The sequence below is a fragment of the Phyllobates terribilis genome, unplaced genomic scaffold (assembly GCF_046119375.1).
Source record: "Phyllobates terribilis strain yellow unplaced genomic scaffold, ASM4611937v1 Scaffold_2__4_contigs__length_985480577, whole genome shotgun sequence".
Taxonomy (NCBI): Eukaryota; Metazoa; Chordata; class Amphibia; order Anura; family Dendrobatidae; genus Phyllobates; species Phyllobates terribilis.
Genome location: NW_027362762.1, coordinates 757,429,498 through 757,456,418, shown reverse-complemented (window position 1 = coordinate 757,456,418; position 26,921 = coordinate 757,429,498). Strand labels below are relative to the sequence as shown.

The window sequence follows — 26,921 nt, the reverse complement described above, 5'->3', positions numbered from 1 at the left end:
TAAAACTGACGTGGCAATATGATTCCCCAGGTCAATATGAATACGCAGATACCAAGCATGTATAGTTTTTTTTTATTTCAGTGGTGAAAAAAAATTCAGAAATTTGACCCCAAATTTTTTTTTGCTTTTGTCGCCATTTTCCGAGACCCATAACGTTGTAATTTTTTGCCATCTGGGACTGAGTGAGGGCTTACGTAATTCTGGCGTTTTGATTTTTTTCTCATTACGCCATTTACCGATCTGATTAATTTATTTTATATTTTGATAGATTCTGAACGAGGCGATACCAAATATGTGTATTTTTTTTATTATTGTTTTATTTTTAATAGGTTAAAAGAGGGGTCATTTGAACTTTTCTGTTTTTTTATATTTTTTTAAACTTTTTTTTTACATTTTACTGTATTTAATAATCCCCCTTTAGGAGACTTGAAGCTGCGATCGTCCTGCATGAAACTGGAAAAATGTGCAATAAAAAGATGAAAAATAATATAGATAAAATATATGTTGGTTGAGTGAATTGGGGTGTCTGTCCTTGTGGGGTGCACTTATATAGTAACATTTTTCGATCGCTTTCAGCATAAGTCTGGGATCACATTCTTGTGTTCTACGCTGAGCTCTTACGACAGGGTTTCCGTGTAAATCCCACAAAAATGTGATTCAGCAGAAATCCTCAATGGAACCACCCACCATAATGAGGCAGATGGAGACACTTTAGAATCCGTTTGGCGTCTGCTCCGGTGGTATCCAGAACTGTGGTTAACCACACTTGTGCGCTAAAAAGACGCCTAAAATGATGGGACACTGCCGGAACAGAGACCAGACAGAGTCCAAAAAGGCTCCATATGCCTCATAAGTGAGTGGTTTAGTCGGGGGTTTCCTCTGAATTGACGGTTTTTGTTATTTACACTGAAACCCCGACATAAGAGCTCAGTGGCGAGCGCAGGATAAATGTGAGCCGAGCCTTGTTCCGGTTTTTAGGAGGCAGAAAGAACAAATAGCAGTACATGAATAGTTCTTATTTTTATTTTTGCGCGTTTCACTGTGCGGTATAAGGGATAAGATGGATTTACTCCTCTGGTCGGTGCGATTACAGCGATACCAGATTTCTGTCAGGTTTTTTATGTTTTGCTATCACACAGTAAAAATGCTTTTTTATTTAAAAAAATCATTTTTTTGTCGCCATATTCTGAGAGCTGTAACTTTTTTACTTTTTGGTGCGACGAAATGGAGATTTGTTTGGTACCATTTTGGGGTACATAACGTTTTTTGATCGCTTTTTAACCAAAATTTTCAGACGCAAAATGAAAAAAAAAGCAATTCAGTTTTTATTTTATATTTTTTGCGCTGTTCCCCGTGCTGTAAAAGTGGTAAGACCAGTTTGTTCGTTGGGTCGGTACGATTACAGCAATTTCAGATTTATATATTTTTTTTTATACTTTTACAGACTAAAAACAATATTTTACAAAAATCTATTTGTTTTTGCATCGCCATATTCTCAGAGCTGTAACTTTTTTATATTTTGCTGAATGAGCCATATTAGAGCTTGATTTTTGCTGAACTGTTTGGTGCTTTCTTTTGCACCATTTTTCTTTACATATGACTTTTTGATCGCTTTTTAATAAATTTTTTGTGTGTTAGTGTGATGAAAAAGCACCACTTTTGGAGTGTTTATTATTTTTTTACAGTACAAATAACATGAGTTCATAGTATATACTAATTATAGTTTTTCGTGGCAAAACAGCTTTTCGTGATTTGTATGTGCTTTTTTTGTGAGTTTTTTTTACATATTTTATGTTACTTTTTCACTTAGTCCCACTTTGATATATATTTTTTTTACTTTGATCGTTGGTCTCATGCATTGCAGTAATGCATGAGACCTGTCAGTGTCTCCCTGACTGTATCTGTTAGACTCGGCTTATAGCAGGATCTTTAGGCTACCATAACCTGTGGTCATCAGATGTCCTCAGGGTACTATGACAACGATTACGATCGCGGGGGTTGATCCGGCCAAAATGGGTCTCTTAAACTTAGATACCGCTATCTCGATTGACAGCGGTATTTAAGGGGTTAATCGGCTCCATTACAGTTCGGGGCCGATGGTGCACGGTGTCAGCTTTCATGTACAGCTGTCACCAGCGGGAATTACGCCCACTATCCACTTATTTCTCAGCAGTGTTAAAATGCGGCGCTGAGGATTAAGGCCCCTTAAAGAAGCACTCCTCCCATTAAAATTTTTATCCTCTTAATATATTGCAATCATCATATTATATAGCACTGTATATTTACAATTGCTCATTTTGCCTTTCTACCCAGTTACGGTAATTCTTCTCTTTTCCATTAGGTCTATGACATCACATGATTAAAAGCTGACTAGCTGAATCCTTCTATGCTCTATGTAGAAACAGGAGGTAAATTTTCCCTGTATGAGTCATAAGTCATTGCAAAAGTCCCTGGCAAGGAGGATCGGAGCAGCTGGATCAGGAGTTGAAGAGGGGAATGATAAATGCAGGGATTAGAGACTTCCTGTTTCTACATAGAGCAGAGAAAAGAGAAGAATTAGCTGGGTAGAAAGGCAAAATGACCAACTGTAAGAACACAGTGCTATATAATATGATGATTACAATATATTAAGAGGATAAAAACTTTGATGGGATTGCTTCTTTAATGAATGCCGTTAAAAAGCGTATCAGCGGTCATTAAGAGGTTAAAAACCTTTTACAGGGTTGTCAATTAGCACTCATTATGCGCCAAAATCTGCATGTGTAAATGAGTGTGGAGGCTCATAGTAGCAGAGAACATGTGATCTTGGTGTTCGGTGCATACAGAGAACTGATAACAGTATGTAGGATTTGTAAAGGGACCTTCGAACACTTGCTAGATGACATCACATATTACAGATATCGGGCAGCATGTGGCTCAGTGGTTAGCACTGTTGCTTTGTAGTACTGGGGTCCTAGGTTCAAATCCCACCTAGGACATCATCTGGAGTTTGTATGTTCTCCCCGTGTTTGTGTGGGTTTTCCCCTGGGTACTCTGGTTTCCTCCAACACTTCAAAGAAACTTCGATTGTGGGGACAGTGATGACAATGTCTGTAAAGCACTGTTGAATTAATGGCACTACATAAATGAGGAAAATAAATATTACCATATCAAAATATTTTATGTGTTCTTTAGAAAAACAAATTCAACTTTCACACTTAGTTATATTTAATGGTTTAACTTAAGATCCATACAAATGTCGCAACATTCATGATACCATTTTTATTCACTTTCATCAATATAAAATTGTTTTAAATTATAATATATATGAATTAATATAATTACCACATTTTCAAGTTATAGAGCAGTGCAAACGTCAAACAGCAAGTAAATGGTACCAGGCCGTAAGGCGCTCAAGGCAATATATGATTAATGTAAAGCAATAACAAAAGTTAAAAGAATGGAAAATATTACCCTCCGAACATAATTAGCAATCCAGGCTGAGATGTTTTATATAAGGTTAAACATAATTTATCATTTGCAGATATACCACAAGTTATAGAATCATTAACTGATATAACTGAATGAACAAAATAGAAAACAGTTCTAATATATCCTGTTTATTGTGTTTTCTTGGTGCTTTCTTTTATTAATAGTGTATATAGTTCTATTCCTGAGAGTTTGCATATTGATTGTTCATTACATTTTCTAGTATATACTATACGTCAGTAATACATAATGTGGCAGGCTATGGCAGTAGCGTGTTATTCCTAGGTGGAATCTCAGTGGTACAAGTAAATTGTGCTTATCCTGCCTTTAGATTAGACGTCTAAGCTGCTATAGTTTGGTAATATAGATGATCAGATTTCCCCACAAGTGTCTTTTTTTCTTGACTTTTTTTTTTTTTACTTAAGCGTGCAAAAAGCAAATATTTTCCTGACATTCAGTTATAGGTGTATGGCCACAGCAAAGACATTGACAACGCAGTACATCGTCCGGTTTTCCCATCGCACTGTGCAGCTGCCTGAAATAGATAGAACAGGTATTAGAAGGTAGAAATGGCAAGATACTTCACAACCAGCTAGTATCAATACCAAACTCTGGTTGACACGTTTGTCACATGCAAGATGCTTGTCACTATTCTATTTCACTAGTGATGTTTCTAGCATTGGGTAAGACATTTCAACTTATGAAGAAAGTTTCCAAAAAGCATCTAGAAACCATCATCTAACCACCCATCATCACACAGAAATTTGGTTGAATTCCTCATCTTTTTCAGATATATTGGATAATGAAATGCAAAGTAGATGTCGTGCCCAGGGACAAGTTGAGGCAAAACTCACATACAAAAGTGGTAGTCAATGCACATTTTTGGAGATGTTAGATGTTTTGGTGGTCCAAAAACTCTATTCAATTCTTTGGTATCCTGCTTACTACCTACACTGTATCAGGTGAACTATGCCTTGTTTCCCCAGAATATCAGACATGACTTGGAGTCTTGGACAGTGGCCTAATTCACTTGGTTCGGAAGATGTTCCGTATTTATAATGTACATCTTTTCTAAAATATGATATGGCTTCCAAGCACTACACATTCATATTCCTTGTACCTTCTTCAAAACATTACTCAAGATGCTCACAATCTTTACCAGGGCAGGGAACAGAAGCCAGTTCAAATAACTCACATAATCCACTTTCACCCCAAGAAAGGCGGGGGCATTGGCCTTTTTGTCTTGGCTGATATCATATGCCGCCCATCTGTTATAGATCATGGATTGGTGCAGTGGGTCACTATGAGACAGTCTTTTTTATCCACAACAGTCTCAGATACACCATGATTGGAGGTATATGGAGGCCTTCCTCCATCCAATTATAGGACCAACCCTAATAGTATTATGCTCAGGATTCTCCATCTCCTTTATACCCTCTTCTATGCAATCCCTTCTTTCCGCCTTGTATGGGTAAAAGCCCATTCAGACAATGGTTCCTCTCTATTAAATTCAAAGCTGAACATTTTTTGCAGACCTTTAGCCTTTGGGATGCGGGCATCACCCTGCTCATCATGGCTTTGTCTGCTTTGTGCAATGTGCATCTATGCACAAGCTGCAGCGTTTGGGTTACCAGCTGCATCGTCTGGGTTACCATGGGGAGGATGCGATCCTCCCCCTCACTTCCTGTATGCTCTCCAGCACATGTGCAATGCATAGCACTTCCAGGTTGGGGGTCACGCCATGTTCCTGCAATGTATGGTTTGGAGTGGCCGCATATCAGCTGCTGAAATGGTAATTAGGTTCTTGATTATATATAACAGCGTCATCTTACCTGTGCCCTATAGACCCCTGATGAAGCCACGTGTAGTGGCGACACGCGTTGGGCACTGAATGCCCGCCTGCTTCATCCCAGCATAGGATTTTGTGCTCAGGGAGGTGATTGATCGTAGCGCTATTATGTGCAGGAGGGATACTTACAGCATGAAAGGGTTTTGTATTTATTTATACCCTGAATAGTACTTTTTGTGGTATGTGAGTATATAGTATTTGTCAGCTCAGATATTCTATATGGGCTTCATTTATGTTTGGGACTCTTTGTATTTTTCAATATATACTCTGCTGTAGTAGGCACATATTTCCCTCTTCATCTTTCTGGACTATAGTACACCTCCTTGAATACTAATGTCAGGCAGTCATAACTAATTTGCATGTGTACGATATTGATCACCAGGGATAATACTGGCACTTGTTGTATTATGGTACTGCTTGTTCTGTTGTAACTAGGGATGTTTTTTTTGGAGCAGGTGGGCTTCAAATTAGTGGGTAACCCCACTATATTGATTTTACTTGTGTTTTAGCTATTTGGGTTTTTTGACGTTGTTTGTATGTATTTATATTTGTAATGAATAAAATTTATTGTCACTTATTATAACGTTTGATAATTTATTGAAGTATTGCTGGGTGATCACTGCTTCATAGCACACCTCTTTTCCCTTTTTTCACATTTTTTGCAGAATAGCGACTACAGGTCAGCAATACGTCTACACTCCATAGTCATTCCTTACCCAATCACAGGTTGGCAAATTACTCAACTTAGGCACTTCCTGTCCTTAACAGCCTGTCCTTTTGATAATGCTCTGCTTGAGTACCTCTGTTTAGGAATGTGAGTAATATATCATGCTCCTACTGGGTTATACAATGTACTGATTGCTTCATTCACGACCCCTACACCCATATACATTCTCAGTAGGGAGAAAGACCTAATTATCAACCTTTAATCTGAACAGATATACCTTAGCTACAGTTATATGAAAAAGTTTGGGCACCCCTATTAATCTTAAGCTTAATGTTTTATAAAAATTGGTGTTTTTGCAACAACTATTTCAGTTTGATATATGTAATAACTGTTGGACACAGTAATGTTTCTGCCTTGAAATGAGGTTTATTGTACTAACAGAAAATGTGCAATCTGCATTCAAACAAAATTTGACAGGTGCATAAGTATGGGCACCTCACCAGAAAAGTGACATTAATATTTAGTAGATCCTCCTTTTGCAAAAATAACAGCCTCTAGTTGCTTCCTGTAGCTTTTAATGAGTTCCTGGATCCTGGATGAAGGTATTTTTGACCATTCCTCTTTACAAAACAATTCCAGTTCAGTTAAGTTTGATGGTCTATTGCTAGCAAGATACAAGAAGTCAAAGTATAAAATATAAAATGACCTCAAGATGGTTCAGGATACCCTCTAAGCTGCACTGCCTACTGTCTCTCCATTGTGTTGCATCTATGTGACATAACTCTCTCCATGGACAAGCAATCTATGGGTTACCAATTGGTCAGTGCAAAGAGGCCTGTATTTCAGCACTCTTGAAACAAACCAATCCCCAACATGAGGACGGCGGACCTTACTGCTTCACTTAAAAGCACAGATGACAAGCTCCTCAAATTGTGGAACTACTGGATATCTTTGCAGAGCTCAGATTAATTCAGATCCCTATTATTAACTTATAGAAGCACTTTTTATCCTCTTAATATATTGCAGTCATCACATTATATAGCACTGTGTACTTACAATTGCTCATTTTGCCTTTCTACCCAGTTAATTCTTCTCTTTTCCATTAGGTCTATGACATCATGTGATTAAAAACAGACTAGCTGAATCCTTCTAAGCTCAATGTAGAAACAGGAGGTCTCTTTTCACTGCATGAGTCTGTGGCACCCCAGGGGTCTGGTTTCCACAGTAACAGCAATGTTATGTCTGAGAGCAGGTGGGAGGTCTCTTGGTCAGGGATCCTATGCATGCCACACCTCCTGCCCAGTCCTGGGAGGGGAAGAACTTCCCCTATATAAACCTAGGGCTGAGGCAGGGTTAGTGTGTAGAGAAGAAGTAGAGACAGAGAAGCAGATATAGGAAAAGAACATCAGGAGCTCTGTGGGAGCAGTGCTATAAGGAGTCAGGGGCTGGCAGCTGCAGAGCTCGCCCTGACTGGGAAGCTATCACCGGACCCGGAGTCCGAGGCTGTGGGGACTAACTCCTACCCAGCAGCAGAAACCGACCGGCAGGGGATTTCAGGTCCTCCGGCCAAGAAACCCGAAGGCACGGTCACACGCGTGGGACCAGCACCGCCGTCGTGGAGCGGAAGCTACTAGAAGGCCCCGAGTCACCGGCCATACGGGTGAGCACCACACGGTACACTCAGGGACGTGGGCTACTTATACCCGCCTCTAGCAAGGTAGCCAGAAGAGTACAGTCAGTTTGGGAGGCCTACAACTCCGCCTGGCCAGGGGAGATCCCATCTGCTCAAGGACTGACCAGGCCCCGATCATTAGCCAGTACTCCGGGAGGGTCTATCTTTATCACCAGTAAAGACCCTGAACTACACCGCATCGTCTCTGAGTGATTCCTGCTACCCCCATCATCCACGTCGGCTGCCCTGAGGCCATACCCCTCCCGTTGGGGGTGATACTATCACGCTGCACAATCCTACCACCGGCCTCAGCGGTCTGCCCTGCAGCGGCAGCTCCTTCGCTGCATTCAACGGGTGGCGTAGTCGTCCAACATCTACCGCTAATACAACGCCACTTAGTCTGACTCCCTGGGCACGGACCGGGTCACCGCCACGAGACTACAACCCTCAACAGATCCGGCTCCAGGTAAGCTCCTGCATGCGCAACGCTGTGCGACACAGGCCCAGGGGTGCGTCAACTTTTGGCGTAGTCGGCAGGATTTCGTGCCCGCAACCACCGGGTACTGCGTGCCTGAAAAAGACTGTTCAAACTTACCAGTGGTGAAGATTCCCGCCATCCGGCGCCATCTTCTGCCTTCTTCCCGCCATCCGCGAAGTTTTCCCTCCATCCGGCGCCATCTTCTGCCTTCTTCCCGCCATCCGTGGAGTTTTCCCGCCGTTGGACGCCATCTTGAAGACGCCGCGCGGGAAGAAGAGGGGCGTGGACTCCGAAAGCGCGCGAGCACTGAAGCCCCGCCTCACGTCCGGACGTTGCGTAAGGTCCTGGAAGGAGCCCAGCAAACGCCGACGTCACAGGAGCGCGACGGAAGGTCCTCAACCCTGACGATCCACTGCGGAGCCGCGGCCTACGGAAGAGGATCATCGCAAGGTAGGCCACGGTCCACTAGGGGGGAGGAAGATGTCGGATACGGAGGAGAGCTTCACTGCCTCAACCCCCGCCAGCGCCACCGCTGCTGCGGTCATGCCTTTCACCATGCCCTATATCCCGGGAGCGGCCTGGCTACCCCAGTACTCAGGGGAGTCACATACCCTGCATGACTTTAGAGAAAAGCTGGATAGCCTCTTCCAGGTGTATCCCCTCACAGAAGAGCAAAAAGTGAGCATCCTGGTGGCCCAATTAACCGGGGCAGCCCAAAGGGAGGTAAAGTCCTGGCCACCTGGGGGAAGGACTGTTGCAGGGATACTAACCCGGCTGAGGGACACCTTTGATACCCGCACCTCAGCCGAGATCAAGCTTAGATTCTACGGGTGCAAGCAGCGAGCACACGAGAGTATAAGGGACTATGCCCTGAACCTACAAGAGGCCCTGAGAGCCATTAAGCAGACCGACCCTGACGGCGTGGGAGACGAGGACAGGCTGTTGACTGAACAATTTATAGAGGGTTTATATTGCAATGCCCACCGAACCCAGTTGCGGGCAATGGCCTTACAGGACCCTCATCTGGGATTTGCACAGTTCAAGGACAGAGCCATCCGGGTGCTCCGAGAACCGGCACCAGGTGGCGTTGTGACCCACAGACGCCCCACTACCACTTACCACCAGGAGGCGGCACCCTTGTCGGCAGGGCCTGTGGGAGCTGATGCGCAGGCTTTGAACAATGACCCGGCTCCAGACCTGCACCATCAGGTCCAAGAGCTAGCTAAAAGCGTTGCCGCGCTAACCCGAACTGTGCAGTCTTTACAGGTTTCCACTCCAGGGAAGATCCAGCTGGCATCCGGACCAGAGGACATCCCGTGGCGTCGACCAAGGAGGACCCCACCGGCCAGAGGAAGACCCAGCGACCGATACAACGAGGACGGACAACCCATCTGCCGCCGCTGCAATCAACCCGGACATATGGCAAGGTACTGTCCTTTAAACTGGCACAACCTGGGGTAGAGGGCCAAACCCCAGGAAAAAGATCATCAGGCCCATCGAACTGGCGCGACAAATATGTGGGAGGACGTCCAGTCTTGCCTGTGGTACTGGATGGCATCCCCATGAGTGCCGTACTGGACACCGGGTCACAGGTTACCACTATCCCGTACGTGCTCTTCAAGCAGTACTGGAATGACTCGGATATCACCCGCTACCCTGACGACGACTTGAGTATCATCGCCAGCAATGGTCAGCCCGTGCCACAGATTGGATTTAAAGAGGTGACCATTAAAATCGGTAGAGTCGAATTGGCGGCACAGGGACTGATCATTGTGGACATTGACAAGCGCGAGAGTCACCCTAACATAACTCTAGGAACTAATGTAATTGAAAATTGTCTTGCAGAGGTGATTTTCCTTTTACAGCAGGTTGCCAAGAACGCCAGCTCCGGCCAGCAGCGAGTGCTCCAGAAAGAGATCCGGGCACTGATGCGACGGCAACAGATAGAACTCTCCGGTGGTGAGATTGGTAGCGTAAGAATGTGTGACCCTTTTCCTATTGCCATGCCCCCAAAAAGTGAAATGATGATTTGGTGCCGGGCAGCTATTGGTCTGAGAGGTAGAGATTACCAGGCAATGGTAGAACCAGTTTACTCAGACAGTAGGCCCACCATTTTGACAGCACGGGGGGTGGTCAATGTACGCCATGGGAGGGTGCCCGTTCGCATAATAAATATCGGGAAGAGGGAAGTGTACCTGCCCCGGTATGCCACGCTAGCCAAATTGTATACCATCAATCAAAATTCCATACAGTCCGTAGAACCCTTGCCTCCATCTTCCCCGGAGGAAGGTAACGGCTCTAAGGAAACAATGGAGGACTGGTGTCAGCAACTACATTTGGGTACTGACTCCACTCCCTCACACCAGAGACAGGGAGTCTATCGGGTGGTTCAAGAGTACGAGAGAGTGTTTAGTAAACACCCGTTAGACTTCGGGCGAGTCAAGGGGGTAGAACACCACATCCCCACGGGAGACCATCTTCCCATAAAAGAGAGGTATCGACCCGTACCCCCTGCACACTACCAACACGCCAAGGGGATGCTTAGGGACATGAAGGAGGCTGGGGTGATCAGGGATAGCTGTAGCCCCTGGGCAGCTCCACTAGTCTTAGTCAAAAAGAAAGACAACACCATGAGGATGTGTATAGATTACCGGAAAATCAACCGTATCACACACAAGGATGCGTACCCCTTACCAAGGATAGAGGAGTCTTTGGCTGCTTTAAGATCTGCTAACTTCTTCTCTACCTTGGATCTCACTAGCGGGTACTGGCAGGTTCCTGTAGCAGAGGCGGACCGGGAGAAGACCGCATTCACCACCCCGATGGGACTTAGCGAGTTTACCTGCATGCCGTTCGGACTCTGTAACGCACCAGGAACCTTTCAACGATTAATGGAGTGCTGTCTGGGCCACAAAAACTTCGAGACGGTCCTGTTGTACCTGGACGATGTCATCGTATATTCCAAGACTTATGAGGACCACCTGAAACACCTGGCGGAAGTGTTCGAAGCTCTGGCAAACTACGGCCTAAAGGTAAAACCCTCCAAGTGTCACCTCCTAAAACCAAAGGTGCAGTACCTGGGACACGTGGTGAGCGCTGACGGAGTGGCTCCCGACCCTGATAAGATCACCGCAATTAAGGAATGGCCAAGTCCCTCCAGTGTAAAGGAAGTGCGGCAGTTCCTCGGGTTGGTAGGCTATTACCGCAGATTCATCCCCGGTTTCACCAAAAAGGCAGCTCCTATGCAGGACCTCCTGATAGGCCAGTCCCGGAAGGCCAAGAACCAGAAGCCGCCCTTCAAATGGGAGAAGTTAGAAGAAGAGTCCTTCCGCCAGCTGAAGATGGCCCTCACGGGGGATGAAATCCTGGCGTACCCTGATTACAGCCAGCCCTTTATCCTCTACACTGACGCAAGTAACATCGGGCTAGGAGCCGTACTGTCCCAGATCCAGCAGGGGAAAGAACGAGTAATCGCTTACGCCAGTCGAAAACTGCGACCCACCGAAAGAAACCCTGAGAATTACAGCTCATTTAAGCTAGAGTTCCTGGCAGTGGTGTGGGCAGTCACCGAACGCTTTAAGCACTACCTCGCTTCTTCCCGGTTCACCGTGTACACGGATAACAACCCGTTGACACACCTGGACACGGCAAGACTCGGTGCCCTAGAGCAGAGATGGATGGCCCGTCTGTCCAACTACGAGTTCACAATCAAATACCGGGCAGGACGCTCCAATACCAACGCGGACGCCCTGTCCAGGATGCCAAACCTACCGGACGTAGGAGAAGATCCAGAGGGACTGGAAGAAGTCGAACTCCCCGCGTTCCACCGTCATGGGACTATCCAGTATTCCCATCGGGTAAGGAGTAAGCAAGCCGCTACGTTTAACCCCTTGCCTCACTACAACTGGGAGGAAACGCAAGACAGTGACCCTGCCGTCCGACTGGTGAAGGAGATGCTGACTCGGCCAGAGGCTCGCCTTGACCCAGACGCTCCGGAGGAAGCCAAACAACTGTGGGCTGAGAAGAGTCGACTGTTCCTTTACAAGGGGAAGTTGTGCCGCAGAATGGTTAACTCCCGGACGCATGAACTAATCTGGCAAGTAGTGGTGCCACGAAGAGACGCAGCCATGGTGATGGAGGCATACCACGACGGGGCTGGACACTTCGGATGGAAGAAGCTGGAGTTCCTGCTGCGCGGGCGGTTCCACTGGGTAGGCATGAGGGGAACCATCGAGAGGTGGTGCAGAGACTGTGGCCCGTGCAACCTAAGAAGGAAGGACCGTGCCAGCCAGAAGACCCCCCTTCAGTCCATCGTCACCAAGCAGCCGTTGGAACTGGTAGCCTTGGATCATGTAAAACTGACCCCAAGCAGAAGTGGCTACGTCTACGCGTTAACCATTGTGGATCATTACTCCCGGTTCTTGGTTGTCGTCCCCGTTAAGGACTTAACAGCTCAAACGGCAGCCAGAGCCTTCCAGCAGCACTTCTGCCGTCCACACGGGTACCCGGACCAAGTGCTGACGAACCAGGGACCTGCCTTTGAAGCGGAGGTCTTCCAGGAATTCTGCAATCTGTATGGCTGCCGGAAGATAAGGACGACACCCTATCATCCGCAAACTAATGGACTTTGTGAGAAAATGAACCAGGTGGTAATGGATCTTCTGAAAACGTTGCCCCTGGAAGAACGCAGTCTGTGGCCTGAGAAGCTGCCCGACCTGGTGGACCTATATAACTACATCCCTGTAGGTTCCACCAACTGTACCCCGGCTTACCTAATGAGGGCAAGGCCTGGTAAGCTACCTGTTGACCTGGAGATGGGAGTCCTGACACCCGAGGACACTTCACCGGAAGCAGACTGGGACACAGAGAGGCAGCAGCAATACCGGAAAGTACAGGAGAGCGTGGAGCGGTCTCTGTCTCGCTAGGGAAAGACAAGAGAAAAATTACAACCAGTATGCTCCCGCTGTTCCCCTGGTACCCGGAGAGCAGGTCTTGAAGAGGAAGAGACGGCTCCACAAGTTGGACGACCAGTGGGAGAAGGACCCGTACACCGTACTGCCCTCAAGCCACGACAACCCAAAGGTTTGTACCATCAGTAAAGACGGAGGGGAAACCACAGCCATTGTATCCCGGGATCACCTGAAGAAGTGTCCCGAACAGCTACGGAACCCAGAAGGAGAGCAAGAAGACCCACGACCTGTAGAGGAAAGGGAAGATATGGTTAGTACTGTGCTCGGAGAGTTCCCTCGATCCTGGACTCAAGTCAATGGTGCAGTTGTGGTACCCGTCCTCACGTTCCTCCAACCAGCATCCCAAGTGCCTACGAAGCAACAGGTAGAGCTGGAAGAGCAGCCGGTCCAGGAGGCAGCAGACTCCACACAAGCAGAACAGGAGGATCAACCCTCTGCTCATAGTGAGCCTGCCGTACCCCTAGTGAGCCAAAGAGCCCGTAGACAGCTGCCCAGTTTACCCTTGACAGCTCCTACACCCTGTAGTTCAGGGCCAGACAGTCAACTCCGTAGGTCCACTAGGGCCACTAGAGGCCAGTTACCCGCACGTTGGAGGATTTGAAGTGTTTAAATTGTTTTATTTGTGGTCACCTGTCTGTTACTTGTAAATAATTATGTGTTTCTAGTTATTTTTAGGAGTCCTTGGTGGATTTACCGGGAATCCTTGTACAATTGGTTGGAGCGTAACCCAGGAATGGACTAAAGACTGTTAAGGACTCGGGGCAGGACAGACCCCTACCTGGTTACGTCTCCCTGTTTTGGTGAAATGGACACCTTGCTTTTCTTCAAAACTGCACCCGGTTGCGGACACGCCGTAACCATCTTATTGTGTTTTTTCTTATTGTATTATTATTGTTTATACCTTGTTATGTTTAGTCCCGGAGTACTAAATTTCACTAGGGGGGAATGTGGCACCCCAGGGGTCTGGTTTCCACAGTAACAGCAATGTTATGTCTGAGAGCAGGTGGGAGGTCTCTTGGTCAGGGATCCTATGCATGCCACACCTCCTGCCCAGTCCTGGGAGGGGAAGAACTTCCCCTATATAAACCTAGGGCTGAGGCAGGGTTAGTGTGTAGAGAAGAAGTAGAGACAGAGAAGCAGATATAGGAAAAGAACATCAGGAGCTCTGTGGGAGCAGTGCTATAAGGAGTCAGGGGCTGGCAGCTGCAGAGCTCGCCCTGACTGGGAAGCTATCACCGGACCCGGAGTCCGAGGCTGTGGGGACTAACTCCTACCCAGCAGCAGAAACCGACCGGCAGGGGATTTCAGGTCCTCCGGCCAAGAATCCCGAAGGCACGATCACATGCGTGGGACCAGCACCGCCGTCGTGGAGCGGAAGCTACTAGAAGGCCCCGAGTCACCGGCCATACGGGTGAGCACCACACGGTACACTCAGGGACGTGGGCTACTTATACCCGCCTCTAGCAAGGTAGCCAGAAGAGTACAGTCAGTTTGGGAGGCCTACAACTCCGCCTGGCCAGGGGAGATCCCATCTGCTCAAGGACTGACCAGGCCCCGATCGCTAGCCAGTACTCCGGGAGGGTCTATCTTTATCACCAGTAAAGACCCTGAACTACACCGCATCGTCTCTGAGTGATTCCTGCTACCCCCATCATCCACGTCGGCTGCCCTGAGGCCATACCCCTCCCGTTGGGGGTGATACTATCACGCTGCACAATCCTACCACCGGCCTCAGCGGTCTGCCCTGCAGCGGCAGCTCCTTCGCTGCATTCAACGGGTGGCGTAGTCGTCCAACATCTACCGCTAATACAACGCCACTTAGTCTGACTCCCTGGGCACGGACCGGGTCACCGCCACGAGACTACAACCCTCAACAGATCCGGCTCTGGGTAAGCTCCTGCATGCGCAACGCTGTGCGACACAGGCCCAGGGGTGCGTCAACTTATCACTGTAAAAGGCCCTGGCAGGGCAGGAGGAAAAATGTTTATATAAAAGAAATAAACAAATGTTATGGTCAGCACTTGAGTGCTGGGGTCTAAGAGGACTCAAATTCTCTAAAAGGCAAGTGCTGTTAGGCCTATAAAAATTTCAGTAGTGCCCAATTTCAGCTTTTGCACCTACTCAATATACCTCAAAAATTAACAGAGAATTCACCTACATTTATCTTCTGACCTACTGCTGTAGGAAGGGAACATTGGTGGTAGTAATGTGAGGTTCCTAGCAATGGTGATCTGTGGATACTCCGGAAAGGAAAGCCTTTGGACCTCTGTCAAGTTTATGGAGTATGTCACTCTCAAAAAGGAGAAACGTTACCCCTTAGACCATAGTCAGAGGTCTCTTATACAGCCAAATTGGATGTCATGTTTTGCTCTGAGGAGGAGCAACACCCCGAAACAAGCGTCTGCAAATGGAGATTCTGGTTTGGCATTTCCCTATGTCATGTGGCAAGGCTCGTTAAAGGGTCGATATTGGCTTTTAGGATCGCTACTTCCAAACTTCCCATAGGAGGCACTAGAGCTGAAGTCCTCTTCCTCTCTGAAGAGGCAATTTGCATAAGGAGCATTAGACTATGTTCAAACATGTTTTTTTTTTTTACGTCACAAATCTGCAGCAGAACTGATCTCTGGCAGGAAATAAGCTGCGTCAAAAATGCAGGTTTTGCTGCGTTTTTGTGCGTTTTTTTCACTGTCCTTCTTTCTCTATTTATGCATGTACATAAAGTTCTGTGAAAAAAAAAAACATTCTATTTTGCAATCAACAACGCTGAAAAAACGCTTATGCAAATTTTGGTGCGTTTTTTCAGCGTTTTTTTCACCACTGATTACTTCCTATGGGAGAAAAACGCTGAAAGAAGTCACACGCTCTATTTTCCAGAGACCAAACCAAGGCACAAAATACGCAACAAAAAAACCCATTATGTTTAAACAGAGAATTCTGGATTCTCATAGACTTTGCTAGTACTGCAAAAAGCAGCTGAAAATTTGCATAAAAATCTGCAGCAAAAACAGCTGAAAAACACAACATGTGTGAACATAGCCTTACAGATACTCTTAGTTAGGGAGCTTTTCCCAGTGTACTGTATATGCTAAGTGTATATCACTAATGTGATGGGATCATTCCATTATTGTCTCTACTGTATTTGATTGCCACCCCTTTGACAACTGACTTATAAGGAGGTTAGTTCTGCGTATTCTCCAAGTTATTGTAATTTTAACACTCAATACAAAACATCAGTATTTCACATATATCAGTATTTCGCACATCCTTACAAGGGACAGATATTTGTATGTACAAAATGAGAACTTTTTGATGACAATATAAGAAAAATACTTAAACACCATGAAATATAAAGAGCAATACTGAAATAAATCCTGGGTAAAAATTTAGACAAACTTATCTCATTCATATTTGAAAGGGTTGTACAGAAGATAACAATTATTTAAAAAAAAAATTGGTACATAAGAATGAAAAAAAAAGAATAATCACCTTTACCTGCCCTCCGTAGTTCCAGTTCCAATGCTTACCAGTCCCAGCCGGTCTCTACTGCTTGTTTTAGAGTGTCTAGAAATTCCCACTCAGCCAATCATTACCTGCAGCTGTGACACGCCTGCGCCTGGGATTGGCTGAGCAAGGCAAGAACTAGAATTACAGACCAGCAGGGATCAGGTAAATGTAGGAAGGGGAGCTGTGGGGAGTGGGGGGATCAGTGAGGGTCAGTATTATTTCTTTTATTTTTATATACCAGTCTGAGTCCCTTAAAAAGTAATTTTCATTTTCTGGACAATCCCTTTCATTCCGCGTGAATTAATTGTTTGCAGCTGTAATAAAGCACTTATAAAATTCTTTCTTTCCATTGTACCTCCTTAAGCCTACGATTACACTTGGAAGCACACATTCTTTTGGCTGTCAGATTCTAAAGAAAGAAACATTGCTTCTTGAAGATAATAAAGATGTAATATTACTGTAACCAGACCCACACGGAAGCACAGGGAGTACTTATGACTCTAATACGAAGCAACAGAGACCTGGTGTCACGCCAGGGCATGGAGATGCCCGACGTGCGATGCAATGAGAAGGGGTGAGGGAGCTGGTTAAGAGGAACTCTGATGATAAGAAGATGGTGACCCCTCAACACTCACCTTATGCTGACACCTGCGCTCCCTATCACCCTAGACGGGTCCGACCCCTTCCCCCCCGTCCCATGCGCTGTCATGTGCCTAAGCCCTGGCTGACCCTGGGTCTTAGCCCTAGTTAGTGAGCTGGGCAGCAAGACACTAGTCTTACTACTACAATAAGAAAACACAGGGAAATGGACAGACAGGGAAAACACACAAACAAATGGAAATCCACAGGAATAAGGAAAAGGAACATAAACAGCTTCTGCAAGAACTCTACAACTTCTCCAGAAACACCACTGCTACTAATTAAGTAAGGCACAGGATAGAAAAACCTATTGTTGGCATGGGAGGAAGCCAGAAGTGAACTTAATTAAAGGGGTTTTCCCACGAACGAAAGTTCATTTTAATCAACAGATCTTGGAATAATAATAAGTTCCACAATTGGATGTGTTTAAATAAAATGGCCCTGTGCTGAGATAATCTTATAAATGTGCCCCTGCTGTGTACTGTGTAATGGCTGTGTCTGACCGTACAGGAACACGGTCTGATCATACCACAGCTCCCGGGCAGGGGAGGACGCAAAATAGATTATTCAGACATTACAGCAGGGGATCACAGCTGATTCTTTTTGTGAGGTAAAACATTTCACTGCCTGTTTTTAACCACTTCGCGCCAGAGCCTGTTTTTGCCTTCGTGACCGGGCCAATTTTTTCAATTCTGACCACTGTCACTTTATGAGGTAATAACTCTGGAACGCTTCAACGGATCCCCCTGATTCTGAGAGCGGCAAAAACGCTGCAGAAACGATTAAAAAACGCATGGTAGAAGGCCTGCCATGTTCCCCAATAATAATCCTCATGTGCTGTGCACATGCTGTGGAAATTTCCGCTGCGGATTATCATGGCGGAAAAAAACGCATCACTACCAATTATTTTGCGGAAGCGCTGCGTTTTTCGCCGCCATTGACTTGCATTAGAACGCATGGATTACGCATCACTGCATATGTAGATGCGCATTCCACGCGGATGGTACCCGGGTGTGGAGGACAGGAGACTCTCCTCCAGACTCGGGTACCATAGAAACTGTAAAAAGAAGAATAAAATAAAAAAAAAATATTATACTTACCTTCTGACGGCCCCCGGTGCGCTCGTCGTCCCTTGCCGGCAAATCGCGATGGACTGAAGGACCTGCGCTGACGTCATAGTCATGTGACGGGTCAAGCGACGCTGACGTCGGCAGGTCCTTCAGTGCAGTGTACCGCGATCTGCCGGCAGTCAGCACCGAGCGAAGCAAGACTCCGGGGGCCATCGGAAGGTAAGTATAGATTTATTTTTTTACATCCTCTCAGGTCACACTATATAAATCCATGCCGTTTGCATGGATTTATATAGTGTGACCAAGTTGACAAGCACTTGGTGATGCTTAAATCGCTTGGAAAGCGCTTGTCAACCCGCATGCGGAAATGCATGTGAAGAACGCTTCACATCCGCATGTCCCTGGCAGGAAAAAAGCATGTACAATCGGCATGCGTTTTTTCTGCCAGGGAGATGCAGAAACGCTCAGGAAAAATCCTGAGCATTTCTGCATCATGGGCACATAGCCTAAGGGTTAAAAGTTGACCAGCGATTTCTCATTTTTCCAACAAAATTTACAAAAACATTTTTTTAGGGACCACATCTTATTTGAAGTGACTTTGAGGGGCCTTTATGACAGAAAATACCCAAAAGTGACACCATTCTAAAAACTGCACCCATCACGGTGCTCAAAACCACATTCAAGAAGTTTATTAACCCTTCAGGTGTTTCACGGGAATTTTTGGAATGTGGAAGAAAACAATGAACATTTTACTTTTTTTCACAAAAATGTTACAAATAGACCCAATTTTTTTATTTTCACAAGGGTAACAGGAAAAAATGGACTACATAATTTGTAGTGCAATTTCTCATGAGCGCGCTGATACCCCATATGTGAGGGAAAAACCACTGTTTGGGCGCACTGCAGGGTTCGGAAGGGAAGGAGCGCCATTAGACTTTTTGAATGTAAAATTTGTTTGAATAATTAGCGGACGCCATATTGCATTTGGGGAGCCCCTGATGTGCCTAAACAGTGGAAACCCCCCACAAATGACACCATTTTGGAAACTAGACCCCTTAGGGAACTTATCTAGATGTGTGATGAGCACCTTAAACCCCCAGGTGCTTCACAGAAGTTTATAATATTGAGCCGTAAAAATAAAATTTTCACATTTTTCCCACAAAAATTTTTTTTCATCCCCTAATTTTGCATTATCATAAGAGTAACAGGAGAAGTTGCACCATGAAATTTGCTGTGCAATTTCTCCTGAGTATGCCGATACCCCATATGTAGGGGAAAACCACTATTTGGGTACACTGCAGGGTTCGGAAGGGAAGGAGCGCCATTTGACTTTTTGAATGTAAAATTTGTTTGAATAATTAGCGGACGCCATGTCGCATTTGGGGAGCCCCTGATGTGCCTAAACAGTGGAAACCCCCCACAAGTGACACCATTTTGGAAACTAGACCCCTTAGGGAACTTATCTAGATGTGTGGTGAGCACCTTGCACTCCCAGTTGCTTCACAGAAGTTTATAATATTGAGCCGTAAAAATAAAATTTTCACATTTTTCCCACAAAAAAATGTTTTCATTCCCTAATTTTGCATTATCATAAGGGTAACAGGAAACATTGCACCATGAAATTTATTGTGCAATTTCTCCTAAGTACGCCGATACCCTATATGTGAGGGAAAACCACTGCTTTGGTGTACGGCAGGGTTCGGAAGAGAAAGGAGTGCTATGTTGGCTGGGATAGGTTGCAGACACCATGTCACATTTGAAGAGTCGCTGACATGCCGAAACAGCAGAAACCCCCACAAGTGACCCCATTTTGTAAACTACACCTCTCAATGAATTCATCTAGGGAAGTAGTGAGTATTTTTTAATTTTTAAATTTATACCATTGGGCAGTGAAGAAAATATAATTATATTTTTACCACAAAAAAATGTTTTACCCTCAGATGTTACATTTTCACACAGGGCAATGGGTAAAAATGGTGCCGAAATGTGTCACACAATTTCTTCTAAAAGTGGCAATACCCCATATGTGGCTGTATCGTACCGCTTAGCCATACGGCGAGATCTGGGAGGGACGGAGCGCTATTTGACAATTGGAGAACAAATTATTGTAGAATAGGCATTTGGATTTGGGAGCACAACATTTTCTGAATTTCTTTTGGGGGGCAAGGGCCATTTTGCTTTTCCAGAGCCTTTCTGCTACCAGTAACTTGGAAGTCCCTTATATTTTTAACAGATAACGGACCTGAGTGGGGACTAGCTTTTTTTGAGGACTGAGTTGAAGCTTTTATTGGGAACATTTTACATATTGTTTATCCGGCACTCTATGCTGAGCACTTACATCGGGGTTTCCATCTAAATTTCCAAGTGATGTAATTCAGATGAAACCCCTGCGGGATCCATTCACTGTAATGAGGCAGTAGAGTTACTCAGGACTCCGTCTGGCCTCTGTTTAGCGGTGTCCTTTTTTTCAGAAGTGCACAAAACTGTGGCCAACCGCACTTTTATGCACGCCTAAAAAAACTGACACCGTGGGATCACAGGCCAGACGGCATCCACAGTGGGCTATATCTGCCTCATTACAGGGAATCTTTCGTCAAGGGTTCCGTTTGAATCACGTATTTCAGAGATTTACACGGAAACTCTGGTGTAAGTGCTCAGCGCAGAGCGCAGGATAAATGTGAGCAGAGCCTTACTGCAATCTTTGGGAGACATAATAAACAAATCAGTAGCAGGTGAAGAATTGGTTTTATTTATTTTTTACGCCGTTCCTCGTGCGGTATACGTGATTACATGACTTTATTCTTCGGGTTGGTGCGATTACAGAGATACCAGATTTATATTGGGTTTTTATGACTGACAGCTGTCACACACTAAAAGAAGCTTTTTTTTCAAAATCTAGTTTTTGCATCGCCATATTTTGAGAGCTATAATTTTTCCATATTTCGGCCGACAGAGTCATGTGATGGCTTGTTTTTTGCGGGACGAGTTGACATTTTTATTGGTACCATTTTTGGATATGTGACATTTTTTTATCGCTTTTTATTCAGTTTTTTGGGAGGTAAAATTAACAAAAGCCAACAATTCAGGAATTGTTTTTTGAGTTTTTTTTTTATGCCGTTCTGCGTGTGGTAAAAGTGATAAGGCAGCATTATTCTTCGGGTCAGTACTTTTACACTACCATAGTGGTAGCTTTTTTTTTGCGGAACAAGATGACGTTTTCAGCGGTACCATTTTATTTCCATTTTGCTTTTTGATCGCATTTTTTTCCACTTTTTGCTTGGCGATATGATGAAAAAGCATAGTTTTTTGCTCCGTTTTTAATTTATTTTTATTACGGTGTGCACAGAAGGAGTTAATTAGTGTGACAGTTTTATAGATCGGGTTGTTTTGGACGCGGCGATACCAAATATGTGTACTTTTTTTGTTTTTGCATAAATATACGGATTTATTGGTTTAATATTTTATTTATTTATTTTTATTTATTTTGTGATTTTTTTTAAACAGTTTGAAAACATTTTTTAGACTTTTTTTTACATTTTTACTTAGTCCCTGTATGGGACATTAATTTTTATTTTTCTAATCACTGTTCTCATGCAATGCAATAGACATGTATTGCATTGCATGAGAGCTCTGCTGACAGTGTAAAACTGTTATTATCTCCTGCTACACTCAGCTGCAGGCTGAGTCTAGCAGGACACCGTACATGGCAGACCCGGAGGCGGTCATGTGACCTCCGGCTGCCATGACAACGGCATGTCCTCTCAGACATCAGGGGGCCGTCGGAGAGGTAAGTGGACGACCCCCTCTCCTCTCACTATCTTCTAAATGAAGCGATCGCTATAGATCGCGGCATCTAGTAGATAGCAAAGGGTTAACATCATTGCGACCTGATCCAATCAGGTCCCGATGATGTCCCCTGTCACTGCTACTGATCTGAACCGCAACCGCAGCGCCTGCAGGACCCTGTGGGTCCTAATCGCTGCGGGACCACCGACCGTTTATAAACGTCGGCACTGCACAGAGCCCAGGCAGCGCCGACGTTTATATACAGTGGGTGGTCGGGAAGCGGTTAAATAATGTTTTACTTCAAAGAAAGAATCAGCTGGGATCCTGTGCTGTCCTGTCTGTATACTCGTTTGCTTCCTCTCCTGCCCAGGAGATGTGGTATAATCAGAACATACCCCTGTACGGTCAGACACAGTCATTAGACAGTACACAGCAGGTGCACAATTATAATATTAAGAGAAAGTAGTATACCAGCATCAGGATACAATTAAAAACTTGTAGTTTGTTGTAAAAAAAAATTATAAAAGATATCACCTTAGGTCACCAACCAACCAGATTATATCTTACAGTACACCGTGTGCAGAATTATTAGGCAAATGCGTATTTTGATCACTTCGATACTTTTTATACATGTTGTCCTACTCCAAGCTGAATAGGCTTGAGAGTCAACTACCAATTAAGTAAATCTGGTGATGTGCATCTCTGCAATGAGGAGGGGTGTTGTCTAATGACATTAACACCCTATATAAGGTGTGCTTAATTATTAGGCAACTTCCTTTCCTTTGGCAAGAGAGATTTGACAGGATCTGAAAAGTCCAAAATTGTGAGATGTCTTGCAGAACGATGTAGCAGTCCTGAAATTTCCAAACTTTTGAAGCGTGATCACCGAACAATCAAGCGCTTCATGGCAAATAGCCAACATGGTCGCAAGAAGCGTGTTGGCCAAAAAAGGCGATAAATAACTGCCCATGAATTGAGGAAAATCAAGCGTGAAGCTGCCAAGATGCCATTCGCCACTAGTTTTGCCATATTTCAGAGCTGCAACGTTACTCGAGTATCAAAAAGCACAAGGTGTGCAATACTCAGGGACATGGCCAAGGGAAGGAAAGCTGAAAAACGACCACCTTTGAACAAGAAACATAATATAAAGCATCAAGAATGGGCCAAGAAATATCTTAAGACTGAGTTTTCAAAGGTTTTATGGACTGATGAAATGAGAGTGACTCTTGAAGGGCCAGATGGATGGGCCAGAGGCTGGATCAATAAAGGGCAGAGAGCTCCACTCCGACTCAGACGCCAGCAAGGTGGAGAAGGGGTACTGGTATGGGCTGGTATCATCAAAGATGAACTTGTGGGACCTTTTCGGGTTGAGGGTGGAGTGAAGCTCAACTCCCAGACCTACTGCCAGTTTCTGGATGACAAATTCTTCAAGCAGTGGTACAGGAAGAAGTCGGTATCGTTCAAGAAAGATGATTTTCATGCAGGACAATGCTCCATCACATGCATCCAACTACTCCACAGCGTGGCTGGCCAGTAAAGGTCTAAAAGAAGAAAAAATAATGACATGGCCCCCTTGTTCACCTGATCTGAACCCCATAGAGAACCTGTGGTCCATCATAAAATGTGAGATCTACAGGGTGGGAAAACAGTACACCTCTCGGAACAGTGTCTGGGAGGCTGTGGTGGCTGCTGCATGCAATGTTGATAGAAAACAGATCAAGCAACTGACAGAATCTATGGATGGAAGGCTGTTGAGTGTCATCATAAAGAAAGGTGGCTATATTGATCACTAATTTTTTTTGCTTTTGTTTTTGCATGTCAGAAATGTTTATTTCTAAAATTTGTGCACTGATATTGGTTTACCTGGTGAAAATAAACAAGTGAGATGGGATTAGATTTGGTTTTTATTAAGTTGCCTAATAATTCTGCACAGTAATAGTTACCCGCACAAACAGATATCCTCCTAAAATAGCCAAATCTAAAAAAATCCCACTCCAACTTCCAAAAATATCAAGCTTGGGTATTTATGAGTCTTTTGGGTTGATTGAGAACATAGTTGTTAATCAATAATAAAAATAATCCTCTAAAATACAACTTGCCTAATAATTCTGCACACAGTGTAAAGCTGTGTGCCCACAAAGCGGATTTAATGCATTTCCACGGCGGCATTTCCGCCGCTGAAACGCATTAAAATTGCTTGTTAATAGGTCTCCCATGTTTCCCAATGATAATCCGCATGTGCTGTGCACATGCTACAGAAATTTTCGCTGCGGATTATCATTGCGGAAAAATCCGAAACACTACCATTAATTGTGCGGAATCACAGTGGAATCTCCGCCATTGACTTGCATTGGACCGCATAATATCCGCATCACTACATATGCACATGCGGATATTATGCGATTCAATGCGCGGATGGTACCCGGGTCTGGAGAAGAGGAGACTCTCCTCTGGACACGGGTACCATAGTACCTGTAAATAAAAAAAGATTTAAAATAAAAAATAACCTTATACTCACCTTCTGATGGCTGCCGCTCTGCTCCCGGGGTCGCTGCTGGCTCCGTGAAGGGTACCGCTAATGTAAAAGGACCTTCCATGACATCAACGGTCATGTGACAGGTCACGTGACCGCTGAAGTCGGCGGTCGCGTGACCAGTCACATGACCGCTGACGTCATGGAAGATCCTTTTACATTACCGGTACCCGTCATGGAGCCAGCAGCGACACAGGGAGCAGACCGAGGCCGCCAAAAAGGTGAGTATAAGGTTATTTTTCATTTTTTACATTCTAATTCTTTTTTTTTTAACATTATGTTGGTCACACAATATAAATCCATGCCGGTTGCATGGATTTATATTGTGTGACCAACTTTCAAGCACTTTTCCAAGTGATGCTAAAATCACTTGGAAAAGTGCTTGACAAAAGCAGGCAAAATCGCATGCTAAAAACGCTTGACAAACGCTTTTCCCTGGCAGGAAACACGCATGTACAATCCACATGTACAATCCGCATGTACAATCCACATGCGTTTTTTTCTGCCAGGGAGATGCAGAAACGCTCAGGAAAAATCTGGAGCATTTCTGCATCGTGGGCACATAGCCTTAATGTGTTTCAGACGTGTCTTTAATCATTACATGTCATTTATAAAATTCTCAGCACAGGAACATTTTATTTAAATACATTCAATTCTGGAACTTATTATTATTCCAAGAACTATTGATTAAAATAAACTTTTCTTCATGGGAAAACCCCTTTAAATAGTGAAGGTAGAGTGTTACCAATAAGCCGCAGCTGAGACAAAAGCCAAATGGAATCTCAGCAGACTTAAAGGGGTATTCCCATCTCCAAGATCCTATCCCAATATGTAGTAGGTGTAATAATAATAATATTAGCAAATTCCTCCAATTAGAAATGTAGTATTGTTTTTCTGATTTGCTATGTCTCTTTCCTCATGTGCAGGCATTGCACGGTTACGACCACTAGCAGCTAGCTAACTAACTGTCACTTTGTCAGTGGGCGTAATCGTGGATACCTAAGGTCCTGCAATGTATGCACATGAGGAAAGAGACATAACAAATCAGAAAAACTATACTACATTTCTAATTGGAGGTATTTGCTAATATTATTATTATTACACCTACTACATATTGGGATAGGATCTTGGAGATGGGAATACTCTTTTAAACCCAGAACACTTAACTCCTTCCGTACCAAAAGAAATAATACACCTTCACCACTCATGTGAATGGTCGGTTAGACTCCAAAGAGGACCTGTGATCAGCTGATCTCTGATCCCAGGTGCACCACAGGTCCCAGCAGGGTGCAGCACACTCGTGACACCTGGCTGCATTGTTTTTAGCTGGAAGGTCACTTTTAAACATGTTTTCAGTGATTAGTATTCCAAATTACCGTCAGTGGAGTTATCCCAAAATGAGGAACTTGCAGTGTGTAGACCACCTCCTCTTTTCTGCATCACTGTACAGGTTACTGAAATATATCAAACCAAAGAGTATACAATGATCAGTCTTAGTCAAGTTCAATCACAATTAAAAAGAATTGTAAAATTAGTGCTGTAGAAAATAAAAAGCTCACCATCCCCAGGTCCAGTACTGCCTCTCATGTTGCTACCCCTATGTGTGTTGAAGGCTGCAGTGCTGATGTTGCGACTACAGCTCACACGACTGCCACAGCCAATCACTGGGCTCAGACGATGTAGACTGCATACTGCGGTGCCCAGTGACTGGCTTCAGTGGTCATGTGGGCTGTAGTCATGACTTCAGCACTGCAGCCTGTCAAAGGCCCTAGCGATGTCAGAAAGGCAGTGCTGAAGCGTGGATATAGCTGAGATTATCATTTTCTAGAGCTGCAACCCTATGGTAAAACATTTTAAGCCCGCACTAAATAATAGAAAGCTTTCATCACTCCTAACATCAATATACAGAAAAAGAATGCATGTTACCCACAATACTCAAAATTTTTCCCTGCAATTAAGTACTAGTAAACTGGTAAAAAGTTATTAGGCCTTATTTTTTTAAAGGTGAGCTGTATTTAGTAGGGAAAGTGAAGGAAAGATAGGTGTGCAGTGACACAGTAAAAAAAAGAAGTGGCACATAGATGGAGTTCAATGCTAAAACAAAAGTCTCTCACGGTAACTATTATCTTGCGAGGAGGCACAGATTAATGGTTGCAGCTTATACAAGGCTTAGTGGTCATAATCAGATGGAGGCTCAGTCTTAGTTACAGCAAACAACTGAATTCGTTTTATTCTGCAAAACAAATACCCATTACGTTGGATATTACTAGTGATGGCTTATAAGA

General features: G+C 44.5%; 1 protein-coding gene across 1 annotated transcript in view; it reads right to left on the bottom strand.

Moving 5' to 3' along the window:
* Positions 1–3,246: 3,246 nt before the first annotated feature.
* DYNLT3 (dynein light chain Tctex-type 3) overlaps positions 3,247–26,921 on the bottom strand; it is a 59,568-nt gene continuing 35,893 nt past the window's right edge. The window contains exons 4-5 of the mRNA XM_073667305.1: positions 26,013–26,090; positions 3,247–4,003 (exon numbers count right to left, since the gene is read on the bottom strand). Of these exons, the coding sequence (XP_073523406.1) occupies positions 3,927–4,003; positions 26,013–26,090 (155 nt within the window). The 3' untranslated portion in view covers positions 3,247–3,926. The remainder of the gene's footprint in view (positions 4,004–26,012; positions 26,091–26,921) is intronic.